The sequence below is a fragment of the Ovis canadensis genome, chromosome 4 (genome assembly GCF_042477335.2).
Source record: "Ovis canadensis isolate MfBH-ARS-UI-01 breed Bighorn chromosome 4, ARS-UI_OviCan_v2, whole genome shotgun sequence".
NCBI lineage: Eukaryota > Metazoa > Chordata > Mammalia > Artiodactyla > Bovidae > Ovis > Ovis canadensis.
Window position 1 is genome coordinate 119987464 of NC_091248.1, and position 24272 is coordinate 120011735.

The window sequence follows — 24272 nt, forward strand, 5'->3', positions numbered from 1 at the left end:
GGACAGGTCACTGACAGGAAACAGATGGCTGGGGTGGTGGTGTTCTCAACTAGGGCCATGGTGATGGAGGACATGGCCACCAGAAAGTGCCCTGGGAGGAAGGAGGCCTGTGCTCTGATGGGTGAGAGGAGGCCAGCGGACGCCTTGCAGCAGGAGCGGAGACTGGAGGGGCTGGGCTCCTGACCAAGACAGGTTCCCTTCTCTTTTGTGTAAATTATAATATAAAGTGATCCATGGATGGCTTCTCATCTGGCACCTGCCCCCATTCCTACCTGGGGACTGGCGAGTTTCTCACCCTGTGGGTAGGCAGTTACGGAGTGTTGTTTGAGACCAGTGGGTAAGATCAGGTAACTGGCTCTCAGGAAGCCTGGTGTCTGAGGATGAGTCGATAATTGAACCACATCACTGTCCTTTTTCCAAGTTCAGGCCAGCTTGGGATCCAGAATCTTCCTACCATTACTCAACAGCTGCCACTAGGTGGCACCAGACCACTGTGAGGTCTGGAATTCCTGGCCTGGTGATAGCTCAGTTGGTTAAGAACCCATTTGCAACGCTGGAGAACCTAGTTCGATTCCTGGATCGCCGCTGGAGAAGGGATAGACTACCCACTCCGGTATTCTTGGGCTTCCTTTGTGGCTTAACTGGCAAAGAATCCTCCTGCAATGCGGGAGACTTGGGTTGAGTTGGGAAGATCCCCTGGAGAAGGGCAAGTCTCCCCACTCCACTATTCTGGCCTGGAGAATTCCGTGGACTGTATAATCCATGGGGTCACAAACAGTCGGACACAACTGAGTGACTTTCACTTCACTTCCTTTCACTTTGTGCAAGCTCACCCCAGCTATTGATTTAATCTTGCAACCCTGTGACCTCGTATGTTACAGAATTGAAATCTTAAGACTTCATCATGTATCACTCTGTAGTAGGCTGAATTGTGAAGAGTGTGGTGATACTTCCATTTTACTGATGACAAAGTAGAGTTTCAGAAAGGTTAGTTAAGTAGCTGGGCCAAGGTAACTAAATTACTAAGTGAGGAGTTAGGATGCTGATGCTTTAGATGGGATTTAGCCAAGAGTCCTGGGAATTCCTATGTCCAGCTCTGACAATCACTCCTATCACAGGAGAGGAGCAACAGGGAAATTGGGTGTAAGGTGCATTGCTTTATTAAAAGCTAGACCTGCGTCTAAGAGCTCCCAAGAAAGAGCTCTGATACTAGTTGGTTTGGAGCATGCAATAGACCTAGGCAGAGTCCACACATCTAACTTGCCATTCTGTTCAATAGCGGTTATTGTTCAGTCACTAAGTCCTGTCCGACTCTTTGCGACCCTATGGACTGCAGCACACTGGGCTCCCCTGTCCTTCACTATCTCCCAGGGTTTGCTCAAATTCATGTCCGTTGAGTCAACAGTGGTGGTTGCTGCTAACTGCCTGCACACTATTAGTTCTTTCCTTTTCATTGCCGACGTATTATCAGGTGTGTCAATATTAACTAAATATAAACTGCATTTGCCATCTTTCTTTCAGGTTAGAGTGTCCAGTGAAACACAGGAAGAAGACATTGGGTAGGAAAATCCCTTCGATAGCCCTTGTTTCCTTTTCTTCTGTCTGGGCCTGAACTTGGATGTTATGGTTGGAGCGCCAGTCAGGAGGGAAAAGCCAAGAGAATCTCAATCCTGCAGTTTTACAAGTTCTTGAAACCCACCAGCGACTACTCTGCTCCAGAGGGAGCAGAGAAAGTGAGAAAGGTCATCGCTTTCTGTCTTTAAGTCACGGTGCTTGGGCTTCTGTGACTGGAAGCTGGACGCAGTGACTCACCGATGACTTGCCTGTGAGAAGGGCTCTGAGTCTGTTTGCCCCTCTGAGCACCTGAAGCCAGGAAGTGGACTGAGAGAAGGGCAGCTTGTCCAGCTAGCTCCGTGTTTAGGTTCACTTACGAAAAGGCAGAAAACAGGAAGCAAGAGAGGAAATGAAACGGAGCCTCTGCTCCCTGCATTTAAAGCTGCGGTTCCTAATATTTTTGGCAGCAGGGACTGGTTTCATGGAAGACGGTTTTTTCGCGGATGGAGGTGGGGAGTGGAGGGACGGTTTCCGGATGATTCAAGTGCCTTACGTTCACGGTGCTTCTTTGAGACTCTAATGCTGTCATTGATCTGACGTGAGGCAGCGCTCAGGCGGTAATGAGAAGGATGCGGAGCAGCTGTAAATAAAGACAAAGCTTTGCCCTTCCCCCTGCAGCTCACCTCCTGCGGGGCAGCCCAGTTCCTAGCGGGAGCCACTGATCCATGGCCTGGGGGTTAGGGATCCCTGATTCAAAGCGTGTTCAGTCCACTTTGAACTGACAGAGGGAGGAGGGCAAAGAGGCAGGCGGGGAGACGAATTTAAGGATGGTCTCACTCAGCTCTTATTTCTGTTTCTCGATCTTTCCGCTTTGCTCCTCCTGCTGACAGATCCTGCTACCGATTCTCTGTGTGTTCCATTCAGAACGAGAACCTGAGTGGTCCGGTGCTCGCACAGCAGGCGGAGTCTGGAGATGCCAGTCAGTGGGAGGACTGGCTCTCTTGGGTTCGTGCCCAGCCCAGGTTCAAGCAGCTCAGGGGCCAGCATGGAACCTTGTGATTTGGGTCATACTTAGGTCACTTTCCCCAGCAGGGACCTCACGGTGGGGCTCCTCTAGAAGGTGCTCGGACCCCTCCTTGAGCTTTGTCTTGCCCACTAGTATGAATGATGCAAGAGGAGGTTGTGAGTAAACGCTGATAGAACTGTGAGACCTTGGCTGACCATCCGTCCTTGTTCTGTTTCGCTCTAGTGGAAATAGGAAGAGACCATGGAGCGGCAGTGTGGTCTCAGGCAGACACTGCGAGGGTTCACTGTCCAGCAGAGACGGGGGTGGTGGTGTGACCTGGTGATTTCCAGAGAGGGGAACAGAGAGGGAGTTTGTGGGAGAGAGGAGGAGCCGGGCAAGAGGGTACCAGGGACAGCCAGAGCCTGAGCGTGGCTGAGACATTGTCGATGCCTTGAAGACATTCCCTCCCCATTCTTTTCACGATTTCTCCTGGGGTGGGGACCTGGGGGAAGCAGATTTACCAGGCGCTCATCACAGAGGAAGATTTCTGTAAGCTTAATGTTCAGGATCGAAAAACATTCATGCATGCTATTACTTTATACGGCCGTATTTTTCATAATTCCCAAATATTGATTCAAATTACTGATTCTTCTCCAAGGACCTTTTTAAAAATTTTTATTTATTTCATTTTTGGCTGTGCTGGGTCCTCGTTGCTAGGTGCAGGCTTTGTCTAGTTGCAACGAGCAGGGGCTACTCCCGAGTTGTGGCCTGTAGACGTCTCATTGTGGTGCCTTCTGTTATTGCAGGGCACAGATTCTAGAGTTCACAGGCTTCAGTAGTTGGAGCTCGTGGGCTCGGAGCTGCAGCTTGGGGGCTCTAGAGAGCGGGCTCAGTAGTTGGGCTCATGGGCTTTGTTGCCCTGAGGCACGTGGACTCTTCCCCAGCCAGGAATTAAGCCCGTGTCCCCTGCACTGGCAGGTGGATTCTTAGCCACTGGACCAGCAGGGAAATTCTCCAAGGACTTTTGACTAAAGTCAGTTTTCCAAGGTGTGTGCCTCTCCATGCGTCACCACATAACCCCAGGTTACATGTATCTTGAACTAAAAAAGACACTTCTGTGGGGAGGCCAAATAATCCAGAGGCATCTTGTGAGGATTTGAAGGGCACACAATTGCAAGCGGTTGTCGAAGCCAACAAAGTACTGACAATATTCTACTGGTAGATTGAACTGGAGTGGTCAGAGGCTTTTGGTGAAGGTATTTACACTGGACAAAGGGAGACGAGTCTGTAAGAGCAGGGCCAGCAGAAGCTGTTGGATTGCTTGGCATAGAAACTCATAGAGTGTGGCTTCAGGAAAGGATGATGATGGTGATGGTGGTGGTGATGATGGTGGTGGTGGGGGTGATGATGGTGGTGGTGGGGGTGTGATGATGGTGCTGGTGGTGATGGCGATGGTTATGATGATGGTGGTGGTGGTGATGGTGGTGGTGGGGGTAGGGTGATGGTGCTGGTGGTGGTGGTGATGGTGATGATGGCAATGGTGGTGGTGCTGGTGGTGCTGGTAGTGATGACGGTGGTGATGGTGGTGATGGTGGGAGTGTGATGATGGTGCTGGTGGTGATGGCGATGGTTATGATGATGGTGGTGATGGTGGGGGTAGGATGATGACAATGGTGGTGGTGCTGGTGGTGATGATGGTGGTGGTGGTGATGGTGATGATGGTGGTGATGGTGGTGATGGTGGGGGTGTGATGATGGCGCTGGTGGTGATGGCGATGGTTATGATGATGGTGGTGATGGTGGGGGTAGGATGATGACAATGGTGGTGGTGCTGGTGGTGATGATGGTGGTGGTGGTGATGGTGATGATGGTGGTGGTGGTGGTGGTGGTGGAGGTGATGGGTTAGTAGTAGATGCAGTGGTGATAGTAATATAGAAGTAGTATTTTGGTGAAGAAGCAGGAGAATCACATGAAATTCTGTTGTGCATTGTTCTTCACAGAATAGGGAAAATACAGGCAGCTTGTCTCTACTTTTTCTTCTTTGGGGTTGAATAATCTCTTCTGCTACTTTCTATGTGTCTATTCTACTCTCTTTTGGGAAAAGAGGTATTTTCAATAAAACTTTAATTTCTGCCTCTCAGTAACATGTGAGTATGATTCAGACTCTAGGTGTCAAATCCTAGTTTCTGGGAGAGAGCACCCCATTGGAACAAGTTGGATCGTCTGTCCAGTGCTGGTCCAGTCAGCTGGGACCAGTGAGTCAGGGCTGTGGTAGGGTCCCTTACAGGAGCTTGTTGGTGTATCTTACATTTTGGGGAGGAGGGACGTGGAAGAAATGGTAGAAATTTCTAGGACAAGATTTGAACTGAAGAGACATAGCCGTCTATGAGGGGAGGATGGTAGGATTTGATAACAGAAGGGAGCTGAGGTTTCCTCTTTGGGACACGTGGTGGTGAGTGAACTTTGAATTTGTTGAGTGAATGAACAAACATTTAATCTGAAAAAGCAATTTCTGGATTTACTACCTTCAGACTCTGTGAACATTGGATTACTAGATTAAAAGTAAGTTAGCACAGGTTCAACTTGGGCCACTCTTTGAATGACCTTTAGCAAGTCATTTTCATTAATTTATTTCCTCATTATACATGGGGTTTAAAAATAATCCTACCTTATCTCTTTGTGGTGATCAGAGAGATAGTACAGATTAAAGTGCTCTGAAAACTGCAAGATGTTATACAAATATAAAGTTTTATTATGAACATGTGAATACTAAGTAATATCCCTAATAACTCTCTCCTTGGACTCATGCTGGTATTTGCACATGTTCCTGTCCATGGGGGTGAAAGGTAGAAAAGGATGAAAGGCCTTGTAAAACTGCTGAATAATAGGTATTTCACAAGAGGAGGAAATGCTGTAATCCCCAGTTTGCTTTATTCTCACCTTCCTTTGAACATTTCTGGGTGGGCAAATTACTTTCACTCTGAGCAACTTCTTCATTGCCAAATAGCCTCTGATGCGAAGAGCATATTTTGGGAGCAAAAGAAAGATAACCAACTTGGTTGCAATAAAAAGAAGCATGCAAGAATACTGGAGTGGGTAGCCCTTCCTTTCTGCAGGGGATCTTCCCAATTGAGAGATCAAACCCGCATCTCCTGCATTGCAGGTGGATTTTTTTTTTTTTTTTTTTTACCGTCTGAGCCACCAGGGAAGCCCTAAAAAGAGGTATGATTTATACAATTTTGTAGGCTATGGAGACTGTGAGAGATGCTTTGTGACATGAAGGAGATGGCATGTGGAGATGGCATGTGCTTGTGTAAGGGGGTAGGAGGGAGATGGGGGAAGAGAGAGTGTTAAGGAACCATGGAGAACACAGTCATGGGCTCAACCGGTGTCTCTCCCTTAGCCTGTGGTTCAGTGTGGGAGGCACTGATGCTCTGCACTTGTCTGTCAGTCATCCACGGAGGGAAGAGACCACTTCCTCCAGCCCACACTAGTGAGGCTGTTTCTGGGGGTGGATGAACTGAAGGAAGAGTTGTTAACAGAATTTAAGCTAGTGGTTCCACTTGCTGGGTTTTCTTTGACTTTAAGAAAAGACAGCTGGGAAGGGACTGGGGAAACTGCGACCCTGGATAACAGGTTACCTACTATCTCAGGTTAGGCTCAAAGTAATATATGTCAAGCCTATTATTACCTCTAATTCACGGAGAGGGCAATTGACCTTCAGAACATTGGAATGATTGCCCAAGATCTGTGGCACATAGAAGAGAATCCAATATTCAAACCGTGGCTTGTTTGATTCCAAACCGCGTGCTCTTTCTATGACACCAGCTGAAGACTTAACATGGAAACAGTGTCCAAGAGATGGTTTAACTTGATTTCAATGTTACATCCATCTATTTCAGGTTAACTGGCTTATTTATGGATACTTTCAGAATCATCTAACCCACCCACAGTCCATTGCAGGTAAAACCCAGACAAATGAGTGTCTTAGTTTTTACCAGGCTTTTATTCTGAGAAGGGAGACTCCATTGTCATGTTCAATGCTTGGAGAATGGAAAACACACATTGGGCGGTCATCTGTCCCTTCTCTGCTCAGAGGTCAGTCCAGGCTCCTTGCTTGGGTCGGGCTTTGATGGAAACTCTGAGGGACCTCAACCAGCAGGGACTTGATGGGAGGCTAGCTGTTCTCTGAGCATTTTGGGGTATGCTCACCTATAAAACAGAACACCCGTGTTGAATGTACTGTGACTTTAGCTGTTGAGAAATGGGGAACCAACAATGTTAAATTGAGCATTTAGAGAAAATATCAGACCAAGTAAGTGGGTTTTAAGCTTAGCTTTGCAAGAGGAGAGGGGTTTTTGCAGAAGACAGAGGCCAAGAGGGTGTAGATCCAGCCCTGGAGGAGGGCTGCCCTCAGGCAATGATGCAGAAGCAGCCATGAGCCAAGATTAATGGTGCCTAGAAAAAAAAAATCGGAGAAGGCGATGGCAGCCCACTCCAGTGCTCTTGCCTGGAAAATCCCATGGACGGAGGAGCCTGGTAGGCTGCAGTCACGGGGTCACAAAGAGTCGGACACGACTGAGCGACTTCACTTTCACTTTTCACTTTCATGCATTGGAGAAGGAAATGGCAACCCACTCCAGTGTTCTTGCCTGGAGAATCCCAGGGACAGGGGAGCCTGGTGGGCTGCCGTCTATGGGGTCGCACAGAGTCGGACACAACTGAAGCAACATAGCAGCAGCAGCAGTGAAAAAACGCTGCATTAGTGGAGTCAAAATGACAAGGAGGGCCTTAAAGAGAGAAAGAAGAGTTTGAAATTCATCCTGAAGAACAGACCATGCCTATTTTGTTTGGACTATGAAGTTTGGAGAAGGTTGCGTGGTCTTCTTGCTCAAGATCGACTGTGACCCACCAGCTCTCTGGTCGTCAGGGAATGCCCCTGGAGGATCTCATGGTAGCAGAGTTCCATGCTTTTGGGCCACTCCAATGGACATGCGGCTTACACAGGTCCCAGCGTTCCCCGTGACTATGACTTGTTCTGTTTGGAGGTGTGGGAAGAAGCAATATTCTCAGTAAAAACTCACAGTGACAGATAATCCTGCACATTGAATCCTAGGCAGAGATCCTAGGCTCAGAAATCTATTTCATGTTAATGACAGCTTGGGCGGTGTCTTGTCTGCGGTGGGTCCCTGTTGCTGGTGGAGTCTTCTTGCCAACAGAATCTCTGTAATGTGGTGGCTCTAGTGTACTTTTACAATATTGTCCCTGACTTTGTCACAACTGTCTTCCTCTGTCTTTTTGCTAAAGTTTCTGAAGCAGGTCTCGTTCTTCTAACCTCTGTGCCTTGTTGATTCCTTAGCCCCCAGTCTCCTTCAATCTCTCCTTCCCTTCCCACTCGCATCTATCTTGGCCTTTGGTTTCTTTCCTGTCCCTCGTGGTTGGGGTTGTTCTTTTCCCAGTGGCATTTTTCAGTGCTCTCTTGTCTTTTGTAGCAGAGCCATTAAACTTCTCACCTGCTCCTGGCTGTGAGGTTATGGAGACACCACTCACATTGGTATTCCAGTGCAGGCTTGATGAGACTGCCTGCATCTGCACGCTGGCTTGACTTTCTGTTACACAACCTGTGGGCAGTTGCTCTTTGTGCCTCAGGTTTCTCCACTTGAAAACTGGGGTAATAGGGTCTTCCCAGGTTGTTCAGTGGTTAGGAGTTTGCACTTACCCTGCAGGGGGTGTGGATTTGATTCCTGGTTTGAAAACTAAGATCCCATATACCATGTGACTTGGCAAAAAAAAAAAAAAAAAAGATAAAACTGAGGTGATAACAGTCACTGCCTCATAGTGTAGTTATGAGGAAAAATTGAAATCTTGTCTGTGAATCATTTAATGTAATGTATGGGTCTTAATAAGTGTTCCAAAAATGTTGCTGTCATTGCTATTCTGATAGACCCTCAGTTATAACACACATATAATAACTACATGTGATTGCAGCCATGAAGTTAAAAGATGCTTGCTCCTTGGAAGAAAAGCTATGACAAACCTAGACAGTGTATTAAAAAGCAGAGACATCACTTTGTGGACAAAGGCCCATGCAGTCAAACCATAATTTTTCCAGTAGTCATGTACAGATGTGAGAGTTGGACCATAGAGAAGGCTGAGCACTGAAGAATTGATGCTTTCGAATTGAGGTGCTGGAGAAGACTCTTGAGGGTCCCTTGGACTGCAAAGAGATCAAACCAGTCAATCCTAAAGGAAATCAACACTGAATATTCATTGGAAGGGCTGATGCTGAAGCTGAAGCTCCAATACTTTGGCCACCTGATGCCTAAAGCCGACTCATTGGAAAAAGACCCCGATGCTGGGAAAGATGAAGGGTAGGAGAAGGGGGCAACAGAGTATGAGATGGTTGAATAGAATCACCAACGCAATGAACATGAGTTTGCACAAACTGTGGGAGACAGTGAAGGACAGGGAAGCCTGGTGTGCTATAGTCCATGGGATCACATAGAGTTGGACACGACTCAGCAACTGAACAACAACTTCAATCAAAATCCTGCTTTAGGAGAGAAGGAGATATTGGCCTATTTGAAGGCACATGTGGTTGGGAGTCCAGGATCTGGGCTCTGGTCGCAGCTGTGACAGATGCATAGTAATCATAATAATTGTACTTGATGCCATTTATTGTGCAACACCACATTTTTAACTTGTGCTATAGGGTTTAATCTTTATAATTTGATGGGGTGTGGGTGCGTGCATGCTCAGTGTGTCTGACTCTTTGTGACCCCATGGACTGCAGCCCACCAGGCTCCTCTGACCATGGAATTTTCCAGGCAAGAATGCTGGAGTGGGTTGCCATTCCTCCTCCAGGGGATCTTCTCCACCCCAGGGTTGAACCCTCATCTCTTACGTCTCCTCCACTGGCAGGCGGCTTCTTTACCTCTAGTGCCACTTTTATCTTCATTTAGGTTAAGGAAACTGACATTTACTTGGCTGTACTTCCCTAGCCAGTAAACAGACCTGGGCTTTGAACTCAGATCAGTCTCCTCACTTGTAAAATGATGTGATGATCTCTAACGTTCTTTAGGGTTAATACTAAACAGACCACGTGGACTCTGACGCAGAGTTGACGAGCACCCATCTGGCAGTTGAGACCCTCGCTGCCCTTGGGCCCTTGTGAATATTGATGAGATAACATCAAAGAAAGACTGCAGTACCCAGCAGGCCTCCACGCACCTTAGTTTTCCTTTCCTTCCTCTTCTAGTTCTGAATTATTTGTTGTACCAAACAAACACAGTAGATGGGGGATTTCCAGTACCTGTCTGCAGGTTTTATTGGTTCCCATCATTTCCACTGGTTGATGAAATGAGAAAAATGACAAGAGAGTAAACTTTTCAAAATGATAAATTCATTCCATTTTTAATAGGCTGTGTTCACAATGAAATAATAATAGATGTTGACTTTTGTCTAGTTTTTCTTTTTTTTTTTTGTCTAGTTTTTATAGGTGATACACAGTTTGTAAATTTAGGTCCCTTAGCCTGAATTTTTCCTGAATTTTCTCTTATCCAGAAAAGCAAATGACCAGGCATTAACCATAGTTGAGCTGAGTTTTTAAAATGCTCTGTAATTAAAAAAAAAATGGTTAAAAAATTTTTCCATTAGGTCACAGATCGAGACTTTCATAAATATGAAATAAAAATAAATGGCCAGGAGAATTAAATTAAAAAGCACATATATATATATATATATATATATATGCTCCATTATATATATATATATATGCTCCATATATATATATGCTCCATATATATATATATGCTCCATTTTTTATTATTAGGTTTGCTGCTAAGTCGCTTCAGTCGTGTCTGACTCTGTGATACCCCATAGATGGCAGCCCACCAGGCTCCCCCGTCCCTGGGATTCTCCAGGTAAGAACACTGGAGTGGGTTGCCATCTCCTCCTCCAATGCATGAAAGTGAAAAGTGAAAGTGAAGTTGCTCAGTCATGTCCGAGCTCTTTGCGACCCCATGGACTGCAGCCTACCAGGCTCCTCCGTCCATGGGATTTTCCAGGCAAGAGTACTGGAGTGGGGTGCCATTGCCTTCTCCGATAGAAACAGAAATTTCTCTGACAGGTGGTAATAAATGTTTGTAAATACCTATCCTCAGTTTTAATACTTATTTCCTTGGGACTGGCAATAACGGGTTCATGGATCACTGGCATCACTGGGGCTTTCCTGGTGGCTCAGATGGTAAAGAATCCACCTGAAATCCAGGAGATCCTAGTTTGATCCCTAGGTCAAGAAGATCCCCTTTGGCTACCCAATCCAGTATTCTTGCCTGGAAAGTTATATGGACAAAGGAGCCTGGCAGGGTACAGTCCATGGGGTTGCAAAGAGTTGGACACGACTGAGTGACTGACACTTTCACTTCATTTTATTGGAGCAGAGTTGATTTACACTGTTGTGTGAGTTTCTGCTGTGCAGCAAAGTGAATCAGCTATAAGTCATTATAAACTATTGAGTAGAGTTCCCTCTGCTACACAGTAGGTCCTTATTAGTTACCAGTTTCACATATGGTAGTGTGTATATGTCAACCGCAGTCTGCCTTTTTATGAGCCTGGTAACAGAGCAAGACTGACTCAAAATGTAGAAAAAATAATGTATCTTATCTGTCCTACTTTGAGGGAGGGTCTGCCTAGCAATAGAGTTCTTAACCTGGGGTTCATGCATTTAGTTCAGAAAGTAGGTGAATTGGAAGGGGAAAATATTTACGCTTTTTTTCTTTGCTGAAATACTGACATTTAATCTGTCAAAGTGTAAAGTCAGGCCACGAATCACCATCGTGTGAGCAGTATCTAAGATTCTGGTTTCAAGAGAGGTCATGGTTACTTTTATATCATATATTGAAGATAATCTCAAAATACTGTCTACACTGTTTTGAAACTGCAGTAACTGCTATGTTTGTTGGTTAATATATCCTTAAAGAAGCACTTTGACTGTGTGGATCATAACAAACTGTGGAAAATTCTTAAAGAGATGGGAATACCAGACCACCCGACCTGTCTCCTGATAAATCTGTATGCAGGTCAGGAAGCAACAGTTAGAACTGGACATGGAACAACAGACTGGTTCCAAGCGGGGAAGGAGTACGTCAAGGCTGTATATTGTCACCCTGCTTATTTAACTTCTACGCAGAGTACATCATGAGAAATGTCGGGCTGGATGAAGCACAAGCTAGAATCAAGATTGCCCGGAGAAATATCAATAACCTCAGATATGCAGATGACAGCACCCTTATGGCAGAAAGCAAAGAAGAACTAAAGAGCCTCTTGATGAGAGTGAAAGAGGAGAGTGAAAAAGTTGGCTTAAAGCTCAACATTCAGAAAGCAAAGATCATGGCATCCGATCCCATCACTTTATGGCAAATAGATGGGGAAACAATGGAAACAGTGAGAGACTTTATTTTTTTAGGCTCCAGAATCACTGCAGATAGTGACTGCAGCCATGAAATGAAAAGATGCTTGCTTCTTGGAAGAAAAGCTATGACCAACCTAGACAGCATATTAAAAAGCAGAGACATTATTTTACCAACAAAGGTCTGTCTAGTCAAAGCTATGGTTTTTCCAGTAGTCATGTATGGATGTGAGAGTTGGACTATAAATAAAGCTGAGCATTGAAGAATTGATGCTCTTGAACTATGGTGTTGGAGAAGACTCTTGAGAGTCCTTTGGACTGCAAGGAGACCCAACCAGTCAATTCTAAAGGAAATCAGTCCTGAATATTCATTGGAAGGACTGATGCTGAAGCTGAAACTCTAATACTTTGGCTACCTGATGGGAAGAACCAACTCATTGGAAAAGACCCTGAAGCTGGGAAAGATTGAAGGCAGGAGGAGAAGGGGGCGACAGAGGATGAGATGGTTGGGTGGTATCACTGATTTGATGGACATGAATTTGAGTAGGCTCCGGGAGTTGGTGATGGACAGGGAGGCCTGGCGTGCTGCAGTCCATGGGGTGGCAAAGAGTCGGACATGACTGAGTGACTGAACTAAAAAGAACATACATTATTATAATGCAATTTAAGAAGTATTTTAGTAACTGTGACTTCTCTAGTGGCTCAGAAGGTAAAGCGTCTGCCTACAATGCGGGAGACCTGGGTTCGATCACTGGCTCGGGAAGATCCACTGGAGAAGGAAATGGCAACCCACTCCAATATTCTTGCCTGGAAAATCCCATGGACAGAGGAGCCTGGTTGGCTACTGTCCATGGGGTCGCAGAGTTGGACACGACTGAAAGACTTCTATTTATCTATTAGTAACTGTAACTCAATGAAATTGGTTTCTTTTGTATTCTTATTTTGTACTGCTGTATTTTGTCTCATGCATTAAAACAATGTAATCCTAAGAGAAGTCCAGAGGAAGCATAAGATGGCCAAAGGGCCTCTTTAGCCCACGCACACACGCACACACGCACACACATACAGCTTTAAAAAGAGGCAGCAAAAGAAGAGAACTATTTTGTAAACATTTTCAGAACCATTTCCTTCAAAGACTGATCAGCGAATGAGGTTGGAGTCACGGAGAGAGGGAGCTCTTCTGGGCTACCGGGTCATTTTGTTGTTGTTCTTCTTTGTCATCTACACTTTGAGTCGGTCTTGCTCTGGTACCAGGCTCATGGAGCGTCACTGCTGCAGAGACATTCTGTGTTCCTGGGTTCAGGGTGGTCGCTTCTTGCCCCACAGTCGGAAAGGATGTTCGCCTCAGAGGAAGACCTTGATTACTAATTAACCAGCAAATCAGCCTGAGAAAAAGCTGGGCGGTGATTTGCATTTGAACTCCATTAACATCAGCACAGTAACCGGTTACCAGGGCTGTGGCTGCTTTCTCTGGACTGTGCTCTGCACGGACTACCAGCCCATCCTTCAGAGAGAGGACGCAGCCTCGGGGTGATGAGGTATGTTTCTAAGCCGTGTGCTCACTGATGGCTCCAGATGCGCGTGTACAAGTGTGTGTGGACTTGTGCTCATCTCCTTCAGTCAGATGCCCTTCTGAACTGGTTAAACACAAAGATAAGCATCAATAACAAACCACAAAGTTATACAAACACATATTCAACAAAATACAACTCTTTTTGTCCTTGAGACTTGTGTGTGTGTGTGTGTGTGTGTGGTGATGATTGCGTAATATTCGAGGTGAATTCTGATTCTTGAGATGAGGTGGGGGAAGTGAGGGGAAGGAGTTAGAATTTGGGAGTTAGATGAGGGCAATTTGGGATGTTCCTTCTAAATGGACGTGGAGCTGGTGTTTCGAGAATCCATCCATCACAGGCAGCAACTTGAGAAATCTGTTTCTATCCCTGTGAGTTTGGTGCCTTTGCTGATCAAATAAAGAATTGTTGTGGGGAAGAGTCTTAAAGGGGTGTGTGTGTGTGTGTGTGTGTGTGTGTGAAGTATTGGGGTGTGTACCTGCTTTGTTATGTCAGGAGTGTGAGAGATTTCCTGTGGGGTCTGGAAGAAGGAAATGAAGGGAAAGACTTGACGTCTGGACTGACCGTTGTGTGTCAAAATGAAATGCATGCCTAGGGGAGTGGAAAGGTGATGGATCGCTGCTGGACTCTCTCTGACAAAGTGAAGAAAGAGAGAGTACTGGAATACTAAAAAAAAAAAAAAAAGAGAGAGAGAGAGAGTACTGTCTTCACTGGTTGTTGAGAGTCTAGCTGAACACAGTGGGCATTGCTTTTCCGATGAGTCATGGAGGTGAGAAGGAAGAGTTGCAGTTGGGGAAACAGAAAGGAGACAACGATCAATCCCGTGGGTCTCACTAGAAATGGCTTCCATGGGTTTCCAATAGAAGGTCTGAATGGTGGCTTTCCTGCGCGGAGCGGGTATTCCGAACCTCTAAACTGCCTACTGCTCTTTGTGATGGTGTGGAGCAGCATGTGTGCACGGTAGGCAGGCAGGAGGAAGAGAGAGGGGTCTTTGTTTTGCTGTGCTGGGAAGGACCAAATGATGGGGGGCCCTCTGCTCTGTACCCCCAACTGAGCCTAGCACGTCACTGTTTCACTCACACTTCCACAGATGCCAATGATTTTTAGCATCAGGCAACCCTTACAAATGAATTTTGATGGGCTAATACCATTACTTTATATGTAAACTGTTCCCTGAGCATGGAATACTAAGGGCTAGATGGCCCTAGAAGAAGAGATTTTCCATCTGAAAATTTCCAAAACTGCCAAATGTGATGGAGAAAATAAGCCTTTGCACACCCTGCTGCTGGGGTGACAGTTGGGTCATAGCTGTCTTCCAGAGATGATCCAGAGATGATTTGGGGTTTGGATGAGGAAAATGAGACCCAGAGGGGTTCAGCAGTTTTTCCAAGGTCACACAGCTAAGTTTGATCAAGCTTTTAGATCTTTGCACTTTGGATATGACAAGACTTGGGAGAAAAAGACCGTTAGCTCCCTTTTTCCTTCCCATTCTCTAAATATCCAGATGACAATGTATCAAGCCAATAAATTTTACCCAGGAGTTTTGAGGAATAGCCATGACTTGCTGGGGTCCTCTTTGCAAGTTATTCTCAGTCTCTGTAAAATGAACCCTTTCTTTTCCACAAGAGCTCTTGCCTTGTGTTATCAAAGAATTTTTAAAAGACTTAAATTGCCATATGCCAATCAGCTACTGGCTATACATAAAAAAAATGAAAATTGATTATCTAGTTTTTTGAGTGAATTCAGATAGCCATCTCAAGTTTGGGCCCCACCTGACTTATCTATCTACTTTGCTTAAATTATTAGAGCAGTACTAGGAGAATGAGCTTTGGCAATTATTCATATAAGTGTTTTAACTCAAGAGGGAAAAAATGACCACAGAGTCCACATGATTTATGTACAGCAATAAATTTCAGCTTTTCCATGAGACTTTTCCTAATTAAAATTGCAACCACCACCCCCATTCTCCCCCATTCCTCATCCTCCCCCCACCCAAGCTTTTTTTTTCTCCAGAGCACTAATCAAAGTCCTATCTGTCGTACAGTCTCAGCTGAGAGGATAGTTGTCAGGACAAAATGAAATAATGCATGTTATGCATCTCACCCCGGGCCACACCGGTTCTAAGCACTTGGTTAATGACTCAGACACTATCTGATAAAAGCGCAGTCTTGCCAAAAGCTTCTCTGGAGTGCACCATGGGCATCATGGCACGGAATAACAGAGTAGTGGTTACAAGTTCTGGCTGTGAGGTCCAAAGGGCTGGTATTCAAACTGTGACTTTGCCCCTTATCATCTGTGTGAAATCAGGCAGGTTATATGACCATGCTGAAGCTCAATTTCCTCATCTGAAAGTGAAGATGGTAGCAATAACTCACTGAGGGTTGCTAGGAAGACTGCCTGCAACAAATTATGTAATCGTCTTAGCACGTTACTCAGTTGTTGGTAGTGATTGTTATCATTGCACAGTTTAAGCTTGTCACATGAAATAGACTATCCAAAGACTGGCGACAGTCTGCTGAGTGGGTTTTCTTTCTTTCTTTCTTTTTTTTTTTTTTTAACAATTTTTCTCTTAAAAGCAGTTAAATCTATTTAAATTGCTTCCTTATTCTATTTGCCTCCTGTCATTTTTTCTTTTCTTTAATTTTTTTAAAAATTTATTTTTAGTTGGAGGATAATTGCTTTAAAATTGAGTTGGTTTCTGCTGAACCACAACATGGATCAGCCATAAGTATACGTGTTTGTCATTTTTCTTGATTTTAATTTTTTCTGAATCGTATTTCCAATTTAGAATATGGTAACGTTTCACCACTGAGATCCTTATAATTTGGGAAGTGAGGTCAACCAGATGATGCTGATGAGGGATGTTTTCCTTTAAGGCTTAAGGAAATATGTCTCTCCTATAGTTAGAAATTTATTATCTTTGTCCCATAGAGCAGGTAACCACATTTAAATATATAATGCAAAAGGACATTCTGATGAGAGGCAAACAGATTTTTAAAAAATGTATATTTTAAAAATGATATTTTTTCAAAAGTCATATTTACTCAGGTATATTAATTATCTATTGTTGCATAACAAATTGCCCCAAATTTAACAACTTAAAGCAATAAACATTTATTATCTCACAATTCCTGTGGGTTTGGAATACTTAACTTTGATGATTGCCTCTCCATGTAGCCCAACATGTCTCTCCATCCTTGTATTTCCTGTAAATTATTAGACCTGGAGTTTTGACAGATCCAGATTTGTTTTCTGTAGCATGAATGGAGCATAGATGGGAACAGCATCTTCCAGCAGGACATGCATAAAATCTAGCAGATTCTTTTTTTGCTTTAACTGTTCACAGCCATTGGGGAGCGTTTCTTCACTCCACTATTTCATTAGAAATTGTGATATAGTGACATTGTAATTTTATCATTCTTTGTTTACTTATTAAATGAAATATTCCTATAGAAAGAAATTTCCCCTCATCCATCATTTGGTTTATACAGGAACAGTTTGTAGAGGAAAGGTAGGATAAACATTTGACTTTTTGTTTACTGGTTTTCAAACTAAGGAGTTTTTCTCCTAGAATCCTCCAAAGGGAATCAATGAGGTTTTCTGGCCCAAAATCTTTATGAACTCGTAGATTTAAATACATTTCATCCATATTAGTCCACTGATGGCACTATTATTATTAATGCTCATATTGTCCCACTTAACCCAGTGAGAGTCTCTTCAAGTTGGTTCCTGGTACTCTTTGGTAGCTCCCTACCTGCTGGTTTAACATGATAAGCTAAGCTCCTTTTGTACATTTCCTGCCCCAGTCTCTAAGGACTCCTTAGATGTTGCCTTTACGTGGGAAATGGTATTTAGAATAGTATTGGACCTCCCCGGTGGCTCAGTGGTAAAGAATCTGCCTGCCAATGCAAGAGACTCAGGTTTGATCGCTGGGTCAGGAAGGTTTCCCTGAAGAATGAAATGGCAACCCACTCCAATATTCTTGCCTGAAGAATCCCATGGACAGAGGAGCCTGGCGGACTACAGTCCAAGGGGTCGCAAAGAGTAAGACATGACTGAGTGACTAACACTTACTTTAGAGTGAGATTAGCCAATTGATAATTTTTTTAATCTATTAATAGTTGATGGGTACCTGGGCCTTTGTTATTTTACTCATTCCTCTTGTATATACATTTGAGCTTTTTCATTAAAAAAACTTCGCCGACTATATGTGAAAGAAAACTCAAATCTAAAATTGTTTTCTCTTTCTTTGTAGATGGCAAGAAAGAAGCTGAAAAAGTTCACTACTTTGGAGCTTATGCTCAGTATTCTTCTGCTTGTGGTGTTTATCATCACTATTCCCATCTTCGTGCTTTCAGCCAGAGATTCCCTGGAATCACAAGGTAACAAGGAAGTCTGGAGTTGTCCCTCCATATGTTGCTCTTTTCAAAGCAGAAACCTCATAAATGGCAGGGAAGTAATGCTTTCATGTTCACTGGTGTGAGCCTGTATATGTGTGTTGGGGACCATCTGACTCAAACTGTGACAGACAGTGAACAGTTCAGTTCAGTTCAGTTCAGTCGCTCAGTCGTGTCTGACTCCCTGCGACCCCACGGACTGCAGCACACCAGGCTTCCCTGTCCAGCACCAACTCCCAGAGCTTGCTCAAACTCATGTCCATCGAGTTGGTGATACTATCTAACCATCTCATCTTCTGTTGTCCCCTTCTCCTCCTGCCTTCAATCTTTCCCAGCATCAGTGTCTTTTCCAATGCGTCAGTTCTTTGCATCAGGTGGCCAAAGTATTGGAGCTTCAGCTTCAGCATCAGCCCTTCCAATCAACATTCAGGACTGATTTCCTGTAGGATGTACTGGCTGGATCTCCTTGCAGTCCAAGGGACTCTCAAGAGTCTTCTCCAACACCACAGTTCAAAAGCATTGATTCTTCAGCATTCACTGTTCTTTATGGTCCAGCTCTCACATCCATACATGACTACTGGAAAAACCATAGCCTTGACTAGATGGACCTTTGTTGGCATAATCATGTGACAGCACAAACAGGTATACATTGTAGGCCTAACTCTGACACTTTTATCCCCCAGTTTAGCATAGTACAGGATTCCACAACTGGCGCTTGAAATATATTGGCCAAATTTCATTGAATACTTGTATTTTTCCCCAGTAATAATTAATAATACCCTTATATGAAACTCTAATACTTTGGCCACCTGATGCAAAGAACTGACTCATTGGAAAAGACCCTGATGCTGGAAAAGATTGAAGGTAGGAGAAGAAGGGGACAACAGAGGATAAGATGGTGGGATGGTATCACTGACTCGATGGAGTTTGAGCAAGCTCCAGGAGCTGGTGATGGACAGGGAAGCTCGGTGTGCTGCAGTCCATGGGGTTGCAAAGAGTTGGACACAACTGAGTGACTGAACTGATATGAAACATAGTCAAATAAGTATATAATCAAGTGAAGTATATTAGGCCCAAGTATGTTCTTTAAGAAAATAATAGCTAATAGAGTTATTAAAAGTTTATTGAGCTGTATTATTTTCAAAGTGGGGCTAGATTGTGCTGAGTTATCCATGATTTTGTATCTGGGCTTCATCTAAGAGCAGCTTCCAAGTCGGGGCACGCAACGAGGGCCAGTATGTAGCCAGAGGAAAAACTATTCCCTCTTTCCCTTATTCTCAGCCATGCCATTTCTACTTTTGTGGGAAGCTAGATTAAATAATCTCAAAGGTTGTTAAATTCTTAAAATTCTCTGATCCTAAAGATGAAACTAAATAAAATCTGCATGCGGAAACTGGCATAAATATGAAGTTCTTTTAATCCACCATTTTTGGGATATTTTGTTTGATTTTTTTTTAAAAGTTTTTTGTTTGTTTGCTTTTGATGTGGGCCAATTTTAGTCTTTATTGAATTTGTTACAATATTGTTTCTGTTTTATGTTTGGTTTTTGACCTTGAGGCATGTAGGTGGGATCTTATCTTAGCTCCTCAATTAGGGATCAAACCTGTACCCCCTGCATTGGAAAATGAAGTCTTTAAACCACTGGATCACCAGGGAAATCCCAATCCATCACTTTGAATTAGAAACCCTAGTGAAAAGAAAGCTCATTAAAAGCCTTGTTGTTTTGTCCTAATATTGTTATGAGCTTATTGTAGAGAGCACTAAAGAAATCTTTGATAAGCTTCCAATCTAATGGTGCAATACAACTCCTTGCTCTTGTATGCACTCGGGGAAGGCCTTGCTGGTAGAAGGAGATGGTACAGGTATGCATACATGCTAAGTTGCTTCACCTGTGTCCGACTCTTTGCAACCCTATGGACTGTAGCCGGCCAGGCTTCTCTGTCCATAGGATTTCCAGGCAAGAATACTGGAGTGGGTTGTCATGCTCATCTCCAGGTACAGGTATATATAGGGTTAAATGCAGTCAGCAAGAACAAAATGAAGCTTTATAAAGTGAATATGTACACTTCAAAGTCACACAGTGAAGCCCAATCAATAGTGACATCCATACAATTGGAAGTGTTGAGAGCTATGGGGGTATCAAACGCCTGTGATGTTAATTCTGTCTGATGGTCTCATCTTATGTTTGTTTTTGGGATAATCCTAGATCCTGGGACGACAGTTAGCCCAGATCCTGGGACAAGTACCACCCCTGGTTCTGCTGAGTGCCCAGTGGTAAATGACTCGGAACGGATAAACTGCATCCCTGACCAATCACCAACAAAGGTTTGAGTTATGAATCTGGTTTTCATTTAAGAGTTTATGTGATTGGATAAAGTGTTTTTTGTTTGTTTGTTTGTAGCCCGTAGAATTGTTGTTTGCATTGCAATTATTGCTGATTCAGAAAAAGTAATCCTGTATTCGTGCTTAAATGACAGTGTCGCTTTAGGAAAAGAACTAGAAAATTACCTTGGGTTGCTGGATTCAGCACATAAAAGTATAGGCTGCCCAGTTAAATTTAATTTCAGATAAACAATGAATTTTGCTTTAGTATATGTTCCAAGTAAGACTTGGGGCTTACTCATACTAAAAATGTATTTGTCTTTTATCTGGTAACACTGCTTGGTTACTAGTTCTCTCTGACTCTTTCTTCTCTCCTTTGTTGGTCTCTCTTTTTTCCTTACACATTTCCAATAGGTTATCTAGGCTACAATAAAAAGTCAACCACAGGCACAAAACAGTATTTTAAATAAGGACAAAGTTTCCAGAGCCTTCCTTTGTGGCTCAGCTGGTAAAGAATCCGCCTGCAATGTGGGACACCTGGGTTTGATCCCTGGGTTGGGAAGATCCCCTGGAGAAGGGAAAGGCTACCCACTCCAGTATCCTGGCCTGGAGAATTCCAAGGTCTGTATAATCCATGGAGTTGCAAAGAGTCAGACAGGACTGAGCAACTTTCACTTTCCAGAGCCAAGTGTTGAAGGAAGAGGTAATAAATACCAGATTAAAGATAGTACAGACATCTGGGCATTTACTGTAGGGCAATGTTTCTTGATCATCAGCTGAAATCCAGCAGGATATTGGGATTATAAAGTGTATTGCACACACCGTATCAGTCATATTTCATGTTGGAAGTGAATAAACAAAATGCAGGCTTCTGAGTGAAGTCCACTGACGTGTAATGGCAGGTTTGTATCAGGTACGGAGAGGATGCTTGCTGCCTGTGAGTCTTGGGCATGTGACACCCTCACATTTACCTCTGGGCTGTCCTATTGTTTGTGGGCTGGAAAAATCTGTGATGTTCTTGAGAGATACTATTTTAGTTTGTCTAAAGGTCCTAATACCAAAAGGCATTGTATTTCTGTTTTTTTTCTCATACATCTGGAGGCTAGAAGTCCAAAACCAAGATGTTGCTAGGGTTGGTTCCTTTTTTTTTTTTTAAAGAATAACTATATTTATTCATTTTTGGCTGTTCTGGGTCTTTGTGGCTATGCCCAGGCTTTCTCTAGTTGTGGTGGGGGGTAAGGGCTTCTCATTGTGGCGGCTTCTCTTGTTGCTGAGCATCAGCTCTAGGGCGTGGGCTCCACTAGTTGTGGCACACAGGCTTAGTTTCCCTGTGGCATGTGGGATCTTCCTGGACCTGGGATTGAACCTGTGTCCCCTGCATTGGCAGGCAGAGTCTTAACTACTGGGCTACCAGGGCAGTCTAGGGTTGGTTCCTTTGGAGAGCTCTGAGGAAGAATCTGTTCCATGCATTTGTCCTAGCTTCTGGTGATGCCACAATGCTCGGTGTCCCTTGGCTTGAAGCTACATCACTCCATTCTCTTCCTCTGCCTTCACATGGCATTCTCCATGTGTGTGCGTGTGCCTCTGTTCAAATTACTGTAGTTAGGAGAAGAGTGATTTGACAGAGCTAGTCAGGAAGCTCAGAGGCCATGCTGAAGGCAAGAGAGAGCTCCAGTATGGTTGTTTTGGTTGTTGAGTTTCTAAAAGTCATGTCCAGCTCTTTGCAATCCCATGGAGTGCAGCACACCAGGCTCCCTGTCCTTTCCTTCACCATCTCCTGGAGTTTGCTCAAACTTATGTCTGTTGAGTCAGTGATACCATCCAGCCATCTGGTCCTCTGCTGCCCCCTTCTCCTCCTGCCTGCCAAAATCAGAAGGAATCCCAATTAGACTGGTTCATCTCACCAAGACTCTAGCACCCTTCATCTGTCATCTTATCCTGAGCAAAATTAATGTAACTCAGTCTTAGACTAGTGAAGAGACATGCCTGCTTGGAGTAGGAAGAAATGAATCTGAGCAGAAAAAGGTGGATTCAGATTTTGGAAGACCTTGGATTTGGGGTAGAGTTTGTTTTTTTATGTGACATATAGCATCTAGGAGAAGCCACTGAGGGCTGAACGAAATTATGTAATCAGAAACTAAGAAAAGAGAATAAAAGATGTAGAAATAAAGGAAAAAGAAGGTAGAAGAGAGAAAGAAAAAAAAAGGCACTTCAGTCTGGGGCCAAATGTCAAAAAGTTAAGTGTTTTAGATGATAGAGTCAATAGGTAGAGGAGATAACTGAAGTAAATACATAACAAGACTATAAAACAAAAATTTGTAAGTTGTAAATAAAATACTGTGTAGATCATGAAATAGAAGAGATTATTACCAAGAAGAAGGTGGCAGTCTGGAATTAGCAGTAAGTAGGATTTTTGACCAGAGAAGGCAATGGCACCCCACTCCAGTATTCTTGCCTGGAAAATCCTATGGATGGAGGAGCCTGATGGGCTGCAGTCCATGGGGTCGCTAAGAGTCAGACATGACTGGGTGACTTCACTTTCACTTTTCACTTTCATGCATTGGAGAAGGAAACGGCAGCCCACTCCAGTGTTCTTGCCTGGAGAATCCCAGGGACGGGGGAGCCTGGTAGGCTGCAGTCCATGGAGTCGCAAAGAGCTCGGACATGACTGAGCGACTTCACTTTCACTTTTCACTTTCATGCATTGGAGGAGGAAATGGCAACCCACTCCAGTGTTCTTGCCTGGAGAATCCCAGGGACGGGGGAGCCTGGTGGGCTGCCATCTATGGGGTCGCTAGGAGTCAGACACGACTGAAGTGACTTAGCAAGCCAGCAAGCAAGGATTTTTGACAGAGATGAGAGAAATGGAAAGTGAATTCAGAAAAGAGGAGACAGTGCACAGGAAGTGACAGAGAGGACATGTGGGGCACGTGGGACGTGTCGAGCGGCCCCGAATGGCCAAGTCATAGGATGGGTGCCAGAGAGCACGCAGAGTTCGGGACTATACGGCAGATTGGAGCTTGCTGTAGAGGGCCATCGCCATGCTGCTTTGTCAGCAGGAATGGGAAGTTGTGGTCTAGGCAGGTTGTACCCAAGCAGGCTGTTTCCAGAAAGCTGATCCACACCCATTTACCTGCCCCTGTGATAGCGTGCTAGGAAACTACTTGCTCAGAAGCCCGCCTGGAAGACTAATGCATCTTCAGTCAGTTCCCATCTTGTTGCTGGGCACGTGAACGTCACATGTCACTGCTGCCTCAGGAATCGGTCTTTAGTTTTATTATAAGGCCTTTTAATAAATGCTGTGGTATCAAGATCGTAGTTCAGTAAACAACCTTTGCCTTGCTTCCATGTGTTATACCCAAGGGAATTAATCTATGACCTTGGCATTCAGTTGTTGGCCTGCTCCTCTTCAGCTCAGCCAGAGGGAAAGACTCTAGAAAGCACTTTCAGGGGTTGGGTTTTTCATAGAAGGTATTTCTTAGGTATTTTGGTGTGTGTTTTAAGTATCCTGGATGCTGTATGCTGATCCAGGCTGTTGTTGAGAGGCTCTGATTCTATGGGTAATGATGTGTATGTGTGTGTATCGATACAGATAAATATCTTACAGATACTTAATATTAAAGTATCTATATACATATAGATAAGTGTATTTGTTGAAGGAAAGTATTAAGGCTATATGGGGGAGGGAAGTGGGAAGAAATTATGAATATGACGCCAGGCTGGGCACAATGTCTTACTGCTGAGGCCATTGCTGTAATGTTTTCTTATTCCGCTCACCTTCTCTCCTCTGGGGTTGAAGAACTGACAGTATAAATCTCCCTTCAGATGATTCTCTGTTGTAAATCCCGTTGTTTCTTATCCCAGTGAAGGGAGGGAATCCTGTGTCCAGGAAAGGATAAAGTCATCTGTCAACCACCCCCCAGTGCTCTTGGGAGCCTTTTTAGAGAGAATGGGCTCAAAGGGCCCCTTTCATGGGTCTCAGAAGGAAAGATGGCTCAGTTATTAGTAGCTAAA

The 24272-nt window shown here is 44.2% G+C and overlaps 1 protein-coding gene across 6 annotated transcripts in view; it reads left to right on the forward strand.

The window, feature by feature from the left end:
- Positions 1 to 5515: 5515 nt before the first annotated feature.
- The window catches only part of MGAM (maltase-glucoamylase), a 103547-nt gene continuing 84790 nt past the window's right edge, over positions 5516 to 24272 (forward strand). Inside the window, exons 1-6 of one of the 6 annotated variants that reach the window (XM_069588601.1) lie at positions 5518 to 5781; positions 6462 to 6657; positions 10391 to 10481; positions 13295 to 13506; positions 17795 to 17921; positions 20143 to 20261. In XM_069588601.1, coding sequence (XP_069444702.1) covers positions 17795 to 17921; positions 20143 to 20261 — 246 coding nt within the window. In that variant the 5' untranslated portion in view covers positions 5518 to 5781; positions 6462 to 6657; positions 10391 to 10481; positions 13295 to 13506. Of the gene's footprint in view, positions 5782 to 6461; positions 6658 to 10390; positions 10482 to 13294; positions 13507 to 17794; positions 17922 to 20142; positions 20262 to 24272 lie in introns of all 6 variants that reach the window. The other 5 variants (XM_069588604.1, XM_069588603.1, XM_069588600.1 and 2 more) reach the window with 5 other exon arrangements.